The 18,069-nt window shown below is 37.4% G+C and overlaps 1 protein-coding gene across 1 annotated transcript in view; it reads left to right on the top strand.

Moving 5' to 3' along the window:
- The window catches only part of LOC136875848 (abnormal spindle-like microcephaly-associated protein homolog), a 277,845-nt gene that overhangs the window by 225,036 nt on the left and 34,740 nt on the right, over nt 1–18,069 (top strand). Inside the window, exon 13 of the mRNA XM_068228216.1 lies at nt 17,137–17,305. Within this exon, the coding sequence (XP_068084317.1) occupies nt 17,137–17,305 (169 nt within the window). The remainder of the gene's footprint in view (nt 1–17,136; nt 17,306–18,069) is intronic.

The raw sequence follows: 18,069 nt of genomic DNA, 5'->3' as shown, positions 1-18,069 counted from the left end.
CTTTATGCACAAGAGTCTCTTCGTTGATCCATCTGGTTATCTTGCGATTGGGATTTTGTGACAATTGGGTTTTCCATGAAGCCGCCGGCCCCACGCACAACCTTCTGGTGCGCAGCCCCTCTCACCACTTGGGATTGCTGCCCATTAACATCGGGGTGGGTCCCCTAGCCGTTGCATGTCCCCCTACATACTGCAAGGCAGCAGTTGGTGACCAAGGGTTCTTCCGCCCTTTCCGCCGTTGGGATGTTGCCAACCATCTTTCTGTGCCTTCCTACTCATTGACTCTCAGGTGGATATTTATTCAGCCACCACTAACGTGAACCAGACGCTGTTGGTGTACTGCCACTGACATATGAAACCGTCGTGCCCTTTATTGCCTTAAGATGTTTTCTGGCTGTTATTTTTATGGCTTTGTCAACCCTTCTCCTTTATCCAGGCTTCGGACCGGCAACAGCAACTACTGAGATACTCAATCCACCCAGTAGGTACTCCAGGCGGAGTTCTCAGAAATCGGCTCTATTAAATCAGAGCGTTATTTGAATTCTTCTTTTCGCAAATTTAAAATTATTTTTTTGCAGCATTTCATTCCCTGCTTATTCCTGCCATGTCTTTGCACTGCAGCTCCTCTCTGAGATCATGGGCATTTTTGCTGTCGCACCTGAAACAAACATTTTTGAGCACTTTTATTGCTGGACAACGCAGGGTCCCATCCAGATGAACAGGAACTAGTATCTGATGGAATTCATGCTTTATTTTTGCCCCTAATGTAACAAGTTTGAAATAACCTCTGGATCAGGTTGTTTTGGAATGTCTAAAAGAAGTATTGGTACCACCTGCTACATTCTCTCCTGGAAGCAACAGAACATGAGAAGAACATCACAAACTTTCTCAAAACGGATAACAATGAAGGACGTAGTGTGTTGGTTAGCAGAATCTTGTGTCTGCTGACAGTAACTCTGATGACAGCAATGATGACATGCCAAACTTATCAGATCTAATCTTACAGATATCTGGATGTAAATATGCTAGTGAAATCAAAGTTACAGAATGGGCGAGGAGTGATGAACAGTGTGAACTCGGGCATATCAATCATTGAAATGTTGAACGAACCAACAGAAGACAGCGAGGAAAAGTTTTAGTTGAGACTACGCGAAATCTCTTCTAGTGAGGGTCTCGCTGCATTGGAGGCATTGCTACATAGAAAAAGCATGAGGCAACTCCTACAGACACCCTGCTCTTCAAGTGATTGTGTGACATTGCTGCACAGACACAATGCAACATTCAGAAACAGAAGTCAATTGAGGACTTATTAAAGAAAATAACCTTAATCCGTGGCATAACACTATAAGAAATGACAATACAGGACTTTAGCTTCAATCGTTGCAGATTTTTTTGCTTCATGTTTCACGATTTTCCCTGTGTTGCTCCGTGTAGTCCGAGATACCTTTCCTGCCAATTACCTCTAATTATCGAGGCTCTACTATGTACGTTCCCAGATCTTGAGCTTGTGAGAGATTCATTTAATTCCTTAATAGTTTGATGATGATGATGATTCCCTGGAATCACCTTTATTCTTGTCCACCTCCATATTGTAACGGTTAGCACTATTAGCTGCTGCCCTCAGGTGCCCGGGTTTGGTTCATGTTACTGAGAGAGGTGTAAGTTGTAAAATTCTGTGCCAGGAAACTCGTGGATCTGAGATGGGGAGTCTCCAGCTAGCAACTTGTTGAACAGCTATTGCAGTCACAAATATTCATCTTCACCACACTTCTTCCACAACTGTGTGGGAATGTCGTCAGGGCCAACAGCGCGTCTGTTTTGTCATCGATACCGCTTTTTCCACCATTGTTTTCGTTGCCTACTGAACAGATCCTTCTGTGGGACCAGATTCCTCTGCTTCTTGATGGGAAAATTCCTCATTTCAGAGCTCTTCAAAAGTTGCTAATGTTGGCTTCTTTTTTTCAATATGTTTATTTTTATTTGATTTATTGTTCAACAGGCATTTCTGCCCACTTACAGAACATTCCCATTTCTTATTTCTAATTTTATAAATAATTTACAATACAAATTAAAATATAAACCTAATATTATACTTATGAACTATGGACAGTGGTAAGTGTGTGTTTCAAATTATTTTAATTCCTCCTAAAATATACATTATTAATCTAAATTAATCTAAGGATTGAATTATTCATGGTACTCAAGTTTGCTATTCTATTTACTTTGTCTTCTCTCTGTGCGAGTTCCCTTCTGACTGACCTTAACAAGATACTTTCGTCGTGAAATATGTCCACGTTGGGCATTTTATTAATTAACTGACATATTCTGTTTAGTGGCGAATTCGTATGGTGATTTGTGTTTGATCTTTTAACAAAGAAAGTTAAATTATTTCTATTGCTTCCAAACGGTGCATATAAATTTATTTGGTGGAGTAACTCTCGGTTATCTGCTTTACCTTTGAGAATTCTCTGTAGGTATTTTACACAGGTTAATGTTCTCCTCGTATGCAACCTATCTATCCCAAAATTTGTTATTAAGTCACTATATGCCACATATTTTGCACTAGTTTTAGAGATACAGAAATACAGATATCTTAGAAATTTAGCTTGAACATTTTCTATTTCATTTATACGTTTGATACATGATGGATTCCAGACTATAAAGGCATATTCTATTACTGTTCTAACTAGTGAATTGTATACCTGTATTATCGCTTCGATATTTTTGAATTTGTTTGTGTTTCTCATTAGAAATCCTAGGTTCCTATAGGCCTTATTTATGGCGTTATTTATATGTATATTGAACTGAAGTTTACTATCAAATATCACTCCTAAATCCGTATTTTCTTAAACTCGTTTTAGGCTGATACCGTTCATTTCATAAGAATGGATTTTTTGTTGTCTTTTTCTAGTAAAGGTCATTGATTCACATTTCTTAACATTGAATTGAAAGGAATTGTGTTTTCCTCATTCAACCAGTGCTGTGAGGTCTTGTAATTTTTCGCTATCTTTGTTGAAGTAATCTGCCTGTAAATTTTCATGTCATCGGCATATAACTGAAATTTAGAATTCTTCAACACAGAGCCAATATCGTTAACAAACAGAATGAACAACAGTGGACCTAATTTTGAACCTTGGTTTATGCCTGAAGTTACCCTGTACATGGATGAAGCTACCCCTTTGAAACTAACAAATTGAAATCTATTCCTGAAGTAGGAGTTAAAGAATTAGACTAGTTCAGGGCTAAAACTAAAACTGTGAAGCTTGTTTAGAAGTTTATGATGATCAATCCTATCGAATGCTTTTGTCATATCCGTGTATATGTCATCCACTTGCCCTCCTTGATCTAAAATAGATGACACATAGTTTGTAAAGTTTACTAAACTCGAACTTGTTTATCTCCCTTGCAAAAAGCCATGTTGTTGCTCTATGATGACTTTCTCAACATGTCGATAGATATTACAGTAAAGTATATCCTCAAACACTTTGCATAAGACCGATAGTATTGATACTGGTCTATAATTATGTATATTTTCGATATTACCATCTTTGTGAATTGGACACACTCTTGCTATCTTCCACAAATCAGGAAATATTTTTTGTTGCAACGATTTGTTAACAATTATACAAAGTGGATATGCAAGAGCATCTCCGCATCCTTTCACTACATATTGGGGTATATTATCTGGACCAGCACGTCTTTTAGATTGTTATCTTTTTATAGCACATTTAACATCATAAACAGATACCACTGAAATGTTTAGCATGTCAAGTTCCTTATATTGAAGTTCCTCTAGAATATACTGCTCATTATTTTCAGTGCTACTTTTTGTGAATGTACTTTTGAATTAAGGGGCAAATCCATCAGCTATTTCTGTCTTAGAAGTTAAGGTGCTATCATTCAGTACGTATCTGTGACATTCTTGATTATTGGTCCTCTTTTGCTTTAGAAAGTACCAAAAGTTTTTGCTGTTACTAGCTATACTACTTTCTATACCTCGAATGTATTCTTTATATGCTATTATTTTCTTTTTAAGGATTGCTCTCTTTGTTTTGAACTCTGTCATACTATATTCAATACAATGTCTTCTTTTCCTATGATACTCCTTATTTCGAATTAGTTGTATTATTTCTTTATTATACCATATTGGATAAGTTCTTTTACTATACTTAGTCAGAGGAACGCAATAATCAAGAATCTCATAGAATTTATTATAGAAGCAATCTAAATCACTGTTAACGTCTTCAATGTCATTCAATTCTGACCAATCACAAGTGTTTAGTAATTGAAAATTAGCTCTATTGTAATTATGATGCCTAAAAGTTGATCTACTGTCCAATGTACTCAGTTTTCTTAGATTAACTTCTATTGAGAGAATCAGTGCAGAATGATAGTCATCTTCAGGTAACAAAGGCTGGTCATCTCGCTCAATGTGAATTTGCTCTGTTATAGAGGCCAGAACTAAATCTAAACAGTATCCAAATTTATTCGTGATAGTATTTCTAGACGTTAGATCCATGAGATTTAGGAAGTTCTGAAACTGCATTGCTGCTGGTCTTGCTTTACTTGTACCAACATCCTGATTTGTTTCTCTCAAATTGAAGTCTCCTACAATACAAATAGGACTTTTATTTCCTAGATTTACTGCTGAATCAACTATTTTAAAAAAATCACCGTATTGATCAAGGTTAGAATTTGGTGGAAGATACACTACTCCTATAAAATATGACCTACATTTAAACTGAACTTTAACCATTACAAATTCAAATTCACGAGACTAAGAAATAATCTGATGAGTTTTAAACATTTTATCAACGGCTATTACCACCCCACCTCCACTCCGTTTACCTGTTACTTTGTTCTCTATCTGCTCTAAAAACACAGTAATTACTAGGTACGATTTCATTATCGTATATAGACTTAGTGAGCCAACGTTCGGTTATGTAGATTATCTAATGGTTATTTTCAGAGGCAGCTAAAAATAGTTCTTGAGTCTTTGTCCTAACTCCTCACATTCTGGTAGCTAATAGTTACCTCTTCTTTACTACTATACCTATCTATACTATTATTCATGTTTTGTTTTGGCATTTTACTTTATCTTTTCAATGTCTTCTGCATGTTTAATCTGTAAGACCGGATCGCCTGGCTTCCTTCTAACAAATATCTTGCCATTCCGCACCCAGCAGAACTGGTAATTGGCCTCTTTCCTCTTTGCTCTTACCTGTGCAAAGAGCTTCTTCCTGGAAGGGGAAAGGTATTCATTGATGAATACCGGCTGGCTTGTTGTCCACCCAAGGTCGAGGGTCGTTATTGTCTTCCCTCGTTTAGCTCTGGCATCCATCAGTTTCTCCTTATCCGCTCTCCGCACGAACTTCACTATGATGCTACGAGGTGGTGTTGGAGTACCTGGTCCGGCAGATGTTCTTGAGGGAAGTCTGTGACATGTCGATCATTGATGAATCGATATTTACCCCAGTGGCAGCAATGCTGTTTTCTTCTCTTTCAGCTTTGATTTAATAGCTTCCCACTCCCAGATTTCTTTTTCTATCTGTAATTTTCCTTTTGAAACCCATAGATGCTCCTTCCCTTTACCTACGCTGACCCTTTGGAATGACATCCACATTTCTTGCAGTCAACTTGGCAATGGTAACTAAATCTTGTCTGACAAAAGCTTTCTTATCTTCAGTAGATGGGTGGGCTTTCTCCTAATACTTTAAGCATAAATCATTTGAGCTTATCCTTCGGTACAACTTATGAATGGGTTTGTGCACCCTCGTTTCAGCTAATAAAAGGTGATGTGATTTGAGGGTCTCACTGAATCGCCTTACAATCCACAAAATATTGAAGTAACTCCTTATGGTACAAGATGAAGTCTGTGTCTCTGTACCATTTCGGGATTGTGCTTTGTAAGTCATGAAGTGTTGTTCCTTTTTTTTCTGGAAGTGTGTTAAGTGGCCAAATCATACCAGAGGAAAGTCTAACAGATCCTGTCTTTGATACATTTTTTGAACCACAGCCAAGGCCACCGTGACACTCTTTATAATCTGGTGCAGTTCTGCCAACATGTCCATTGAAGTCCACACAGATGACAAACTTGGATGGCAGAAACTTTTGCAAGAGTTGCTCAAGCTCTTCTGAAAAGGCCTGCAAGGCCATTGCACCCTGTCCAGATTGCAGGGCATATGATATTACATTCATGCATCATCAGTCTTCCACCACCAATTTTGACATCAATTCATTGTTTACTCTTCATAGAGATAATTTTCTTTGTCAGATGTTAAGCAACGACGATGCCAACTCCATTGTGTCTATTTGTATAACCATTGTAGAGAACCTTGAATTCCCATACAGTGTTTCTGGCTTTGGCTCCCGTCCATTTTGTCTCTTGCATACAAGCAACACTTCTTTGTTTCAGCACTTCTGCTAGGTCAGCTATCTTTCCTATCAAAGATGTTGTTCCATAAAGATGCACATTTTCTGCTTCAACATCTCTTTTCTTGTCTCAGTGATGTAACAAGACTTTCTGCCATAGAATGTTGTGCTGGTATGTGCCTCACTTTTATGGTTACATACTAATGTTTCCATATTGTTACTGTAAAGCCTATAAAAGAGTTCACAGAAGTCCCATCTTATCAATTTAATTAAAATCAACTAGTATATGTTTCATCCTTGTATTGTGGACATCATCAGCTATAGCTTAAATACCACTTAAAACAAAAAAGGTAAATGTATCACATAACAAGGAATGGGTAAAGTTATATAAAGGCTGAAATATCAAGTCCTTGTTGTTTGTCTTTCGGTGACTAAAATAAGGCACAAATTTCGTCTCTTCTCAAAATGAAACTTTGATTGAGACATTATAATACAGTGGAACCTCAGTTCTGTTTTTGGCAGGATCCCGGAAAAAAGTACAACACGGGAAAACGGATAATCCGGGAACGAATGAACCATCAACAACTTCGCTAAAACTCATAAAAATGAAATATGTATAATTATAATCTTACAAACAATCCTACACCAAACCAAACCACAGCCCCAAAAGGTCTTCGCCTACCAAGTGACCGCTGCTTAGTCCGAAGACCTGCAGGTTACGAGATATGCGTGGTCAGTGTGACGAATACTCTCGGCTGCTATTCCTGGCTCTCTAGACCAGGGTTGCCATCTCACCATTAGATAGCTTCTCAATTAAAGGTAATCGTAGGCTGAGTGGACCTGGAACCAGCCCTCATATCCAGGTAAAAATGCCTAACCTGGCCGGGAATTGAACGCGGGCCTTCCAGGTGAGAGGCAGGCCAGTTATACTGTGGGGCTGTCTTCAAACATTAATTTCCAGTACGAGAGTTGAAAATCTCAAAACTTTACATTCAGTTTTACTGGCGAAGCTTCGTCAGTTTCCCATGAAAACGCTTCGAAAAAATAATGCCAAGTCAATCAACAATCGACCACAAGTAGTTATTAATTCTCTAATCTAAAAGTTCTCTTTTTCTGAGAATTTAGCACAATTTTTTAAATTTTTTTTGAATGGGTAAGGTCTTATAATGAAGTGAAAGTCCTCTTGATGAAAGTTCAGAGTTGTGAAATGTAAGTTAAAAATTTTGGAGCTTTAGTAAAAAAAAATTTTCAAAGCACTGAATGTAATTCTGTTCATTAAAACTGTATGTGGTGTTCTTTCTTAAAATAACTTAACATATTTTATTTTAACGTAACAAGTTTTAAATCTGAAAATAACATGAACATTCTTCAAGCTCCTTTTTTCATGGTAAAATGCAGGTCTTCTCTAACTGAAAATAACCCCTAGCAAAGCTATGGCTGGAGCTGGTCTAGTGTGGATGTATAATTTTGTATTGTATGTGAAAATGAGACAGACACCATATTTGCTCCAGGGTGCTAGAAGGTGATCTCAGTTCAAGGTGGGACCTCTGGCGGCATGTGTGACGTGTGTAGTCAGGAGTTACAGAAGACGCTTATGGCTGAAGATGATGATGCATACGCCCATTGAAACCGGTCTTATTATTATTATTATTATTATTATTATTATTATTATTATTACTATTACTATTATTGTGTAGTATTGAAAAGGTGGACCCCACTATTTTTTGTTCCCATTATATTCTCCGTTCATTAAAGATTTAATATGAAGATCTTAAATTTGAATGCACCGGTATATTGTTCGTAGTCAGTTTCTGGAAATATTGTACTACATAAATTAGGCGCACATAGACTTTTAAAGGTTATGTTGAACTCGAGAATATGGTTTTGAATGTAAATATCGATTTTCAAAAGTTCTCAAATGCTTTATATTCAATTCTGCCCATCACTAATCACAATCAAATTAGAAAGAGAAGAAATATCATCAAAACTTGAGAAATTAAGGTTATTTGGGACCTTGAGCTCAGCTGGAAAGCATGCTCGCTGTAAAAGTCGGTACAAGTGGGAAAGAATACAAACATTTTAAATGTAAGAGGTGCAAATAGAACTGCGGTTTTCATAATATTTTAACATAAGAACATAAAATTTCCAGTATTGGGACCCAAACTGTAATGGGTGGGCCCGAAACCTCCCTTGGCATTTTGTATGTAAGGTGCAACATCTGTTCTGGTCTCGATAACATAATTGTATAAGAATTAAATTGACAATACCTTTTCAATAACATTACAATAGTCTTGGGACTGGTTTCAGCCACTTAGTGGCCATCTTCATAAACATAATCGTATATAATAGTGAAATACTAAATTTGTGTTAAGAAGGAACATTTTTGATTCCTGCCTGAAAGCCTGGCGACTATACAGTGGCCTGAGGGAAGTGCGAAAAATGTGTTCGGCTATTAAAAAGTCTAACCATGGACATAATATAGATGTTTTAAAAGTACAGACATTTGACGAAACTCGTTCAGTCTTAAGGAGAGATGTCAAAATGCGCTCTTTCCAATTGCTGTGGCCACTCTCTGCTTTGATTTCCGAAGATTCTCCAAACAATACCACCCAGTGCTAAGATGTTCCCTTATGCAAGTTCACCGCCGATCGCTTTTCCAGTACAGTACTACTTGCTCTAATTATCACAATGATGGGATGTTGACACAAAGATCCATAAGTATGCTCCAGGAGTCCTTTTGTGAGAGAGTTTCTTGAAAAATGTTTGGACGAGGATTTTGCGTTTTTGGGACTGAAATTTCTGGATGGTTGATCCGGGAAATAGTTTCTTCGAGGAATGGATAATGAGGGACTTTTACAACGTGGTTCAATTACGATGCTTGCAGACCACGTAATTTGAACGAATAATCCGGGAAAACTTAGTTTCGGGGAACGTATAATCGAGGTTCTACTGTACTACGAGTTTGGAGAATGTTGACCTGTGCTGTGTGGGTTGTGTGAAATCGTGCTCAAGCCAGGTTGTTGAAAGTTAAGATATTGAAGGAACATATATCCTCGCTGGCTTAAGTTGGTTTATCCTAGTCTTGTTGTGGAGGGTCTGCTGCAGACAGTGTCCCACACAGCACAAGTCAAGAATTCTCCAAACTGGAAAAATATTACAACGTCCAAATCAACACGATCTGTTTTAAGGAGAGTCCAGTTTGAGCCTTATTTTACAATCACTGAAACTCTTTTGAACAACAAGGACTAGATATTTTAGGCTTTATATAATTTTACCCATTTCTTGTTAATGTGATACCTTTGTCTATTAGTTTTAAGAGTATTCAAGGCATAACTGGTGTCCACGATACAAAGATGAAACATGTACTAGTTTTTATTTAAACTGATATTTGTATTCTATGGTGGGACCTACTCTGTACAGCATTTCTTTTGAGTACTCTCTTCAATTGGATCAAAATTTGGCTAGGGATTTTTATGGCCGGTGGCCACCTGACACCAACCCAGAATAACCCTCTGACCGCACTTGAAGGATCCTTTTGACCTACTCAAAAATTCATTCACCCCCATTGCTACTGCTATTACTGTGGCATTAGCTGAAACTTGTCAGTAGCTGCTCCTCTGGAGTTCAGGCTCTTAAGGTCCAAAAGTAACCTCAGCTAGGGAAGTTTAAATTTATGCATGTTAAGTTAATAAACTCAGATAAGGGCATCTAACCATAAAACTGTAAGTATTTGTGGCATTTTTTCCGCTTAGGGATCTTCATACCCCTGAAGGAGCTAATCAGCCCGAAGCAGTTTGTTTCCTTGGGTTGTCAGGTTATTTTCCACCGCCCAACACTCGGCATTGAGATGCTTGTACGATGTACTTCATTACCATAGCAGGATATCCTGGTCAGATTGAGAGTCCAAATTGTGTACAGTAGAACATCATTTATCCGGTCCAATTGAGGCTCTAGGTTTTCCGAATTAATGAAAGTCCAGATTAACTCCTTCAGGCCTGATTTTTATTTGCTATTCCAAAGAATTATTTTAATTCTGTTTTCGGGTAATTATACTCCACTGATTACCACCAAATAGTTTTCTTTCGAAAAAAACCTAACATATGCAAAATTTTGATGTGCATAATTATGTGCAATTCTACTCAAGGGTTAAATTTTCAACAAAAACTCAATAGACACCTTGCATCTAAAATACCATTCATTTACAAATATACACATATACTTGTGATTGATTAGAGGCAAAATAAATATAACACTTCCTGGATAGTTAACGTGAGGTTGATGGAAGCCAACAGAGCAGTTCCTGTCTTTCTTTATACACAAGTGCACCATGTACTTGTCGCAATAGAACTGGGTTCTTTGGTTAAACTCTTTGTTCTTGCATAGCTTTCCTTCCTTGTTGCCAACTAATTGTGGCACATGATCAACACGATCTAGGCTAATTTCTGGAATAGGACGTTGCTCCTTTTTTTTTGGCATTCGATTTACTTGTGAGTTGGGTGTCTGAATTGCTGGGTCTTCCCCGTTACTTTGAAAGAGGCTTTTCTGTTTTCACAGGACTTTCTGCGATGCACATCCGAAAATGCAAAAGATCAAGTACATTCTTTCCTGAAATTTTCCTGATCAAGTCCAGTTGTTGAGCTTTGAGAAAGTCGTATGGCTGATCTGATTTGCCACACAATACAAAAATGTTTACACCCCATGGTGTGGGTTTTCCATTCACACATTGCTTGATTGATAATCTACCTCTAAAAGGTGTGATCTGTCCATTCACGCACAAGTTTTCTTCTAGGAACAAGTGAAGACAGCATTCCCTGATTGAATCATGTAGTTTTCTCACCTTTAACAACTTATCCTGACATGAGTCAGACCGATCGAGAGTATTGACAATATGTGAGGCTGTTGGTATCAAAAGGAACAATCTCCACTTTTCGTTGGAAATTAGTTACCGATACCGTTGTATTGTATTAATAGCTGTCTATAAAACTGTGTTTGTCTTTTTCAAAAAGAACAAAATCCCATCGTTTCAGAGCACGAAAGTACAGTGTGACTTTCAAACAGAACAATCTCCACCATCTGTTGGTATCAAAAGGGACAATCTCTAGAACTACCAATCGGCTCTTTCTGCTCACGCCATGTGAGTGCTGCCATATTGGTTCAATTGAGTTGTAAATTGAGACTGTCTTGCTTATGCATGCCTATTTTTCGGTTTTATAGTTATACTGGAGGTATTTTCAGTGTTTTGAAAGTATATGAACGTGCACGATCATATATTACCAAAACAGACTGTAGCTTTCTTCAGTGTGTTCTGTGATGAACATGCTACCGCAAAACGTGACACCTGTGTCATCCACAAAAGCGAGGAAATACTCATGATCAGAGGAAATGGAACTCAGTTGTTGCAAAAAAAGTGGCAATAACATTCAGTCAGTAAATATGTTATTACCAGGTAGACATTCAATTGGGAAATTGACTTATATACTCTTACTAGCAAATGTACCCATGCTTCGCTACGGTATTCTACATTGTATACGGATATCGAAGTAAATTAGTGTACATGAAGTGAATAAAAATTTTTAAACTGCATGTCTCTTGACGTTATCCGAGAAACAGCAGAGGAAGGTACGCAGACGTTGTTTCCAATGTAAAGTGCGAGTTGAGGAGTTGTGATAATGACAGGTCCACTTGTCTACCGCAATTCATTATGCGTAACATCAGTAACATTTTGATGGGTAAATTTTTTATATAATCGGTGACATCCTTGCAAGGGGGTACCTATTTCTAATGATAAAGAGAATCAGCTAAGAGTTTTGAAAAATGCACGCTCCCTTGCTGTCTGCTAGTCAAATTGAGAAGGGAATTATACATTACAATTGTACGCAGGCGTTGGAGGTCCCCATTCCTACTGCCAGTTAGTTGATGTGGGGAGTACTGATTAGAACAGCAGACGCCCTCCAGCTGACATTCACTATTGATTTGTAAAGTATTAATTACAATGTCAGACACACCCTCTTCTAGATCGCTACAAATCGACTTCAATGAATAAACGTAGATTGACATACGGAAGTGTATGCATGTTCACAGACATTTACAGAATATCTGCTGCTAAACGGTGCATGATATCGAAAAGCGGATTGTACGGTAAGACACCTCTGGCCTCATATTTCCTCGTATCTCGTCTATTTAAAGGTATGATTGAGCAGAAACGTTGAATAGGGTGAACTTTGTGTAAGATTTTCACACAGTGAATTACTTTTCATACAGCTTCAAACATAGTATTTGGCTCACATATGGCTACTGGGTGGGCCAATATTCGTGTAGAAGTTGATGATCCCGTCTTTCCTATAAGTGAATCAAACCATCAATTACACGTGTACAAAGTAGAAAATTTTTGTAAATCCAGAAATACAACCAAATTTAACGTACAAAAAAGCTATAATTTTGCCAATTTTCAATTTTCTAACTTGTCTGGGAGATTGTGCCGCCATCTTCATATGGAGGAGGGGTTTAAAAATGAGGACTTTCAGGAAACTTTTAAGCCCATGAAACCTATAGGTTATCATTCTGGATAAATATCACCGACTGTGTTCTTGAGCAGTTTTGAAAGTCCCAGCGTGTCCCCCTCAGAGAATTATGAGAATTTTAGATTTTTCTAGGGATCCCGAAGTCATCAGCTTGTCTGGTACCAAGTTTTAAGTTTCTAAGGTGCCTAGGATGGTCTCATTAAATCATGTCTATTTTCATTTTAATTCCTTTATATATATATATCTGTGGCTTGGTTCTAAAAGGGCCAATGTCAAAAAACCTGTTTTTGAGTTATGAGCATTTGAAGTTTTGCTTATAGTTTTCCAATTATTGTTTCCAACAACTAACTTTAAATAACTTTATACTTTCTTTGTGGAAGTCACCTTATTAAACGCTTTTTTTTTTCTATCGTATTCTTTAAAAATTGCTAGGTCTCTAATCTTTATTGGTGATCTAACATTAGTGGCAAGGGCTTATTTAATTAAACCTTAACTGTTCGTGTAGTACTTAACAGAGACATTGGCCTTTTTAACATGTTGCAAGCCAGGATAAAACACTTTTGTATCTGTTAATATCTCAATTTCGATAAAAATGACATTGGCCCTTTTAGAACCAAGCCACAGATATGTGTGTGTAGTACAGTATATATAGATCGCTTCAAACTGACTTCCATTCATTAATACAGATTATATTTCACCCGCTTCCCTAGTGGTTCTAGGGGTGTCTTACTCCCAAAGTATGTTTTCCAGGTAGTAAGTCATACCTGAAAGTCACACGTCCACTATATACACACGTCCACTATTTCGGTCATTTTTGACAATTTATTTTCTAACCTTCTCAACCCCTATGCCGAAGGGGGCTGAAGTTGGACTTTAAAAATCCGGAATGTTAATATTCATCTCAACGACCCAGAAAACTATGGACTCGGCAGTATATTCTATTATTTTTATATCTCGCTCCCTCCTCCCCCATCCTCAATGGGGCTAAACATTGATTTTTAAAAAATCGGGTGTGTTAGTATTCATCTCAGCGACACTATTTTCAATTATTTTTAAGTTCAATCCCCTCGCCCCCACCACAAAGGGGGATGAACTTGGACTTATAAAAAAACCGGAGTCTCTCTTTCATCCCGGCGGCACCGACAACTATGGATTCGACACTATATTACAATTATCCTTGATATCTATGCCTTCGACACTATATTCGATTATTTGTATGTATATATATCTCTCCCATCGCCCCCACCACGAAGGGGGCTGACTCGGACTTTAAAAAATTCCGGAGTGCCGGTGTTCGTCTCAGCGACCCCACAAAGTATGCATCGACACTACTTTCGATGATTTTTACAGTATATCCCCTGGACCCCTGCCCTTAAGCGTTCCTGGGGTGTCCTTCTCCCAAGTGGTTTGTCTCCTCATACTAAAAATCTGAAGTGTACAATTCATCTCGGCAATTCCTAAAATTATGTATTCGACACTATTTTCGATTAATTTTATATATCACTCCCCCCTCGCCCTCCACCCCAAAGGGGGATGAACTTGGACTTATAAAATATCTGGTTTCTCAATATTCTCAGCAACGCCGACAACTATGGATTCAAAATTATTTTAGATTATTTTTATGTATCACTCTCACATCAACCCCCCCCCCCCCCCACCAAGAAGGGGGCTGATCTGAGACTTTAAAAAATTCGAGTGTCGCTATTCATCGCAGTGACCTCGAAAACTATGGATATGACGCTATTTTCTATTATTTTTATATATTACTCTCCATCGCCCCCACCCCGAAGGGGGCTGAACTTGAAAATTAAAAAATTCCGGAGTGTCACTATTTATTTCAGCGAGCCCGAAAAGTATGGATTCAACACTATTTTCGTTAATTTGTATATCTGACCCCCTCGCCCCCCCTATCCATAAGGGTTCCTGGCCTGTCTTACCCCCACGTGGTTTGTCTCCTGATACTAAAATTTCGGAGTGTACAATTCAACCTCGGCGACCCCGAAAACTATGTATTCGACACTATTTTTGTTTAATTTTATATATCACTCACCCCCCACCCCAGAGGGGGCTGAACATGGACTTTAAAAAAATCTGGAGTGTCCCTATTCATCTCAGTGACCCCGAAAAGTATGGATTCGACACTATTTTAGTTTAATTTTATATATCGCTTCCCCCTCGCCCCCTACCCAAAAGGGAGCTGAACTTTGACGTTAAAAAAATCGGGAATGTCACTATCTCAGTGACCCCAAAAACTGTGGATTCGACACCTTTTTCAATTTTTTTATACCTTTCCCCCCTGACCCCCCGCTCTAGTGTAAAGAAGAATAGTGTAGGCTTACCCCCACAGTGCTCGTCTCCGGATAGTAAATCATAAGTGTTCCAGTTTGGTTGAAATTGCTCGAGTGGTTTAGGAGTAGATGTGTCATTTACACACATACATCCATTTTTATATGTAGTAAGATAAGATATAGTCAGTATCCATATGAACCGATCATAACTTCAGGGCACTTTATTATAACAGCTATCCTTAGTTTACAGACTTCCTTTCCTTCTTTTTACTGACTATCTGAAGGAAAATGTTAATTTTTAAATTTTATTGTACCCTATATCGAATTTATTGGTAATAAGATTGTTTGAAAATCTAAATTGATGTGTTTCGTGCTGGTAGTCTTCCGTTTTTCAGTCTAGGTAATATTATTCATCACTTTTGTAACTCTTAAATAAATGTACAGTCCATTATACTGACATTCTTGACCTTTCAATCTAGTGTAAAGAAGAATAGTGTACGTATCACAATTCTGTAAGTTATTAGCAAAAAGAGCAATATGTTGGTATCAAAAAGAGCAATATCCACGAAAATCTGAAAGTATCAAAAGGGACAATCTCCGAAATACAATTTAAAATACCTAATTAACCATTAACTATATGGTAGGTTTTCTTTGATTACTCACTCACAGCCCGTCTGTTGTGTGTATATAAGACAAAAATTGCCCAGATAGAGTGAATAGAAATGCATTACATAAAAAATCACTCCCACTGTGAAGTGCAGGAAGGTGGAGATTGCTCCTTTTGATACCAGTAGCCTCATGTAGGCTTGTCCACAGTTGAAACAGCCTATCTTGAGACATAGAATATAGAAATAAATTACTGGAATTCAAAGAGATTGGTCCCAGAAGAGTCGAACCCATGGAAACGTAAAGGAACCAATTGCAATGTGAAGATCAATTAGTTTGAATTTCCAGTACATCTGTAGGTTTGAAATTATGCAAGTTTTTTTTTTTTTTGGTAAGATGTAAATATTTTCTCTAAAACACTTTCAGGAAGATATAATTTTAGTAACTGATGGGGTTTAACAGCTTCAAGTAATCTTCAGGTTCAGGGTTACATTGGGGAATGTCAACTTTATCAAAACTGCATCTTCTCCATATTACGTTTTGTTTTACACTTGTTTCCAAATGGTTATTTGTATCATTGTTGTGACAGGCTGTTTCCTCATTGTTATTTCCCTCATCTTGATCCCAGTTGGCATTTTAGTTTTCTTCCACTGGTTTGGAAATTTTGTTCATTTGTAATGGCTGTTATCCTGATTGCTTTTATAAGGCACAAAACCATGTCGCTATGAATCCCTGTTAATCAGGAAGATGACCGTCAAAACTAGAAGAAATCACTCGCAGAATGTGGGAGCATGGAATCCTTAAGGGGAGAGGCGAACAAATATGATGGCTTCCAATATCCTCAATCCCTAAAATGGATAGACAAAATGTTCCTGACTGACCATTATCAATCTATCGTCATTGATCTGCATTTAGGGTTGTTGACCAGGTGACAGATTCCCTATCACTTGTTTAACTAGTCTTTTCTTAAGTGATGTCAAGGAACTTGGGATTTATGTAACATTTTGCTTGATTCCTCTTAGTAAAGGCAACCTCTCTTCTCCACTGAATGACAGTGGTGCTGCAATTGTACAGAAATTTACCTGTCAACTGTAGATATAACAGCTAGAATCTTGTAAATTAAATATTTCATGGTGATTTAAAGTGCCAATGTTTTTATTTCCTTGGTATCAATCATTTAATATGCTTCTGTGTTCAGATATATGCCTAGAATTATATGAAAAGCTGGAAGCATGACTAAATTTGAAGCTGTGTTAGCCTTGTGAAGTGTTTGGTATCATGAGTATGTTTTTTAAATATTGTTTTCAGATTGTGTTGCACCTTCTGTATAAATGTTTTTTCATTTGCAGGCTTGTTGGCGTGCATATCTTGTCCGCAGGGATATGGGACTTAATCTGCAAGAAAAAAACAGGCAGTTGGGTTATGACCATTCCCTTAGGGAAAGATACACTACAGTCCTTAATAACTGGATGCCTACAAAGACATTTGGAGAGCTTCTTGTATTCGTACAGGTCGTAGGTATGGTGTGCTGTTTAGTCGCATACAATGGTTTGGAATGAGAAGTTGTGTGTTTTTCAGTTACTCCACTTTAATCTTTTAAAATTTTAACTTACAGAAGCTTGTTTTACTTTTGTACGAATTTTAATTTATTCTCCCACCTAATCAATACATGATTCATATCATCGGATAGTACTAGTGTCGGCTGTTCATTGCAGCCATCCTCATCTGTTCACCATAAATTATTGGAAGGGCACACACAGTATCATTAAATCCCATAAGTGAAGGTTACAAAAACAAAATACACATGTATATACATTTTAAAAGTTCAAAGTTCTTGTGGATTTGAGTTTCAAAATGACTGTAGTTGGTCACAGAATTTGTGTAACTTTATATTTAAAGATAATTCAGTCTAGCTGCATTCAAATGGACCCTTAATCAAATGAATTGACATAAAATGTCATCTAATAATCCTACAAGAGAATTATTATAAAAGTATAAATATTAGAGAGACACTCATTTTTAAAATGAAGTTATCACAGTTTTGATAAAAGTAAAATCTTAATTGGTGAGGTACATGCTAACTACTGTAAAAATAAGAGGTTCAATCTTCTTTAAGTTATAATTAATGAAGGATATTCTAATGTTTTGAAAAGCAAGTCGTATCAGTCAAGGGCGTTAATTGTGATGTCTAAAAGAAAGAAGAAAAAAATTTTAATACGAATTGATATAAAAGTTTGTTGTAATCACAAAGATGCACGCACGAGATGCTTTTAGTTGTGTAC

This window comes from Anabrus simplex, chromosome 6, assembly GCF_040414725.1.
Source record: "Anabrus simplex isolate iqAnaSimp1 chromosome 6, ASM4041472v1, whole genome shotgun sequence".
NCBI classification, from domain to species: domain Eukaryota; kingdom Metazoa; phylum Arthropoda; class Insecta; order Orthoptera; family Tettigoniidae; genus Anabrus; species Anabrus simplex.
The sequence above is the reverse complement of the archived record's forward strand: the minus strand, read 5'-3'. Positions and strand labels throughout refer to the sequence as shown.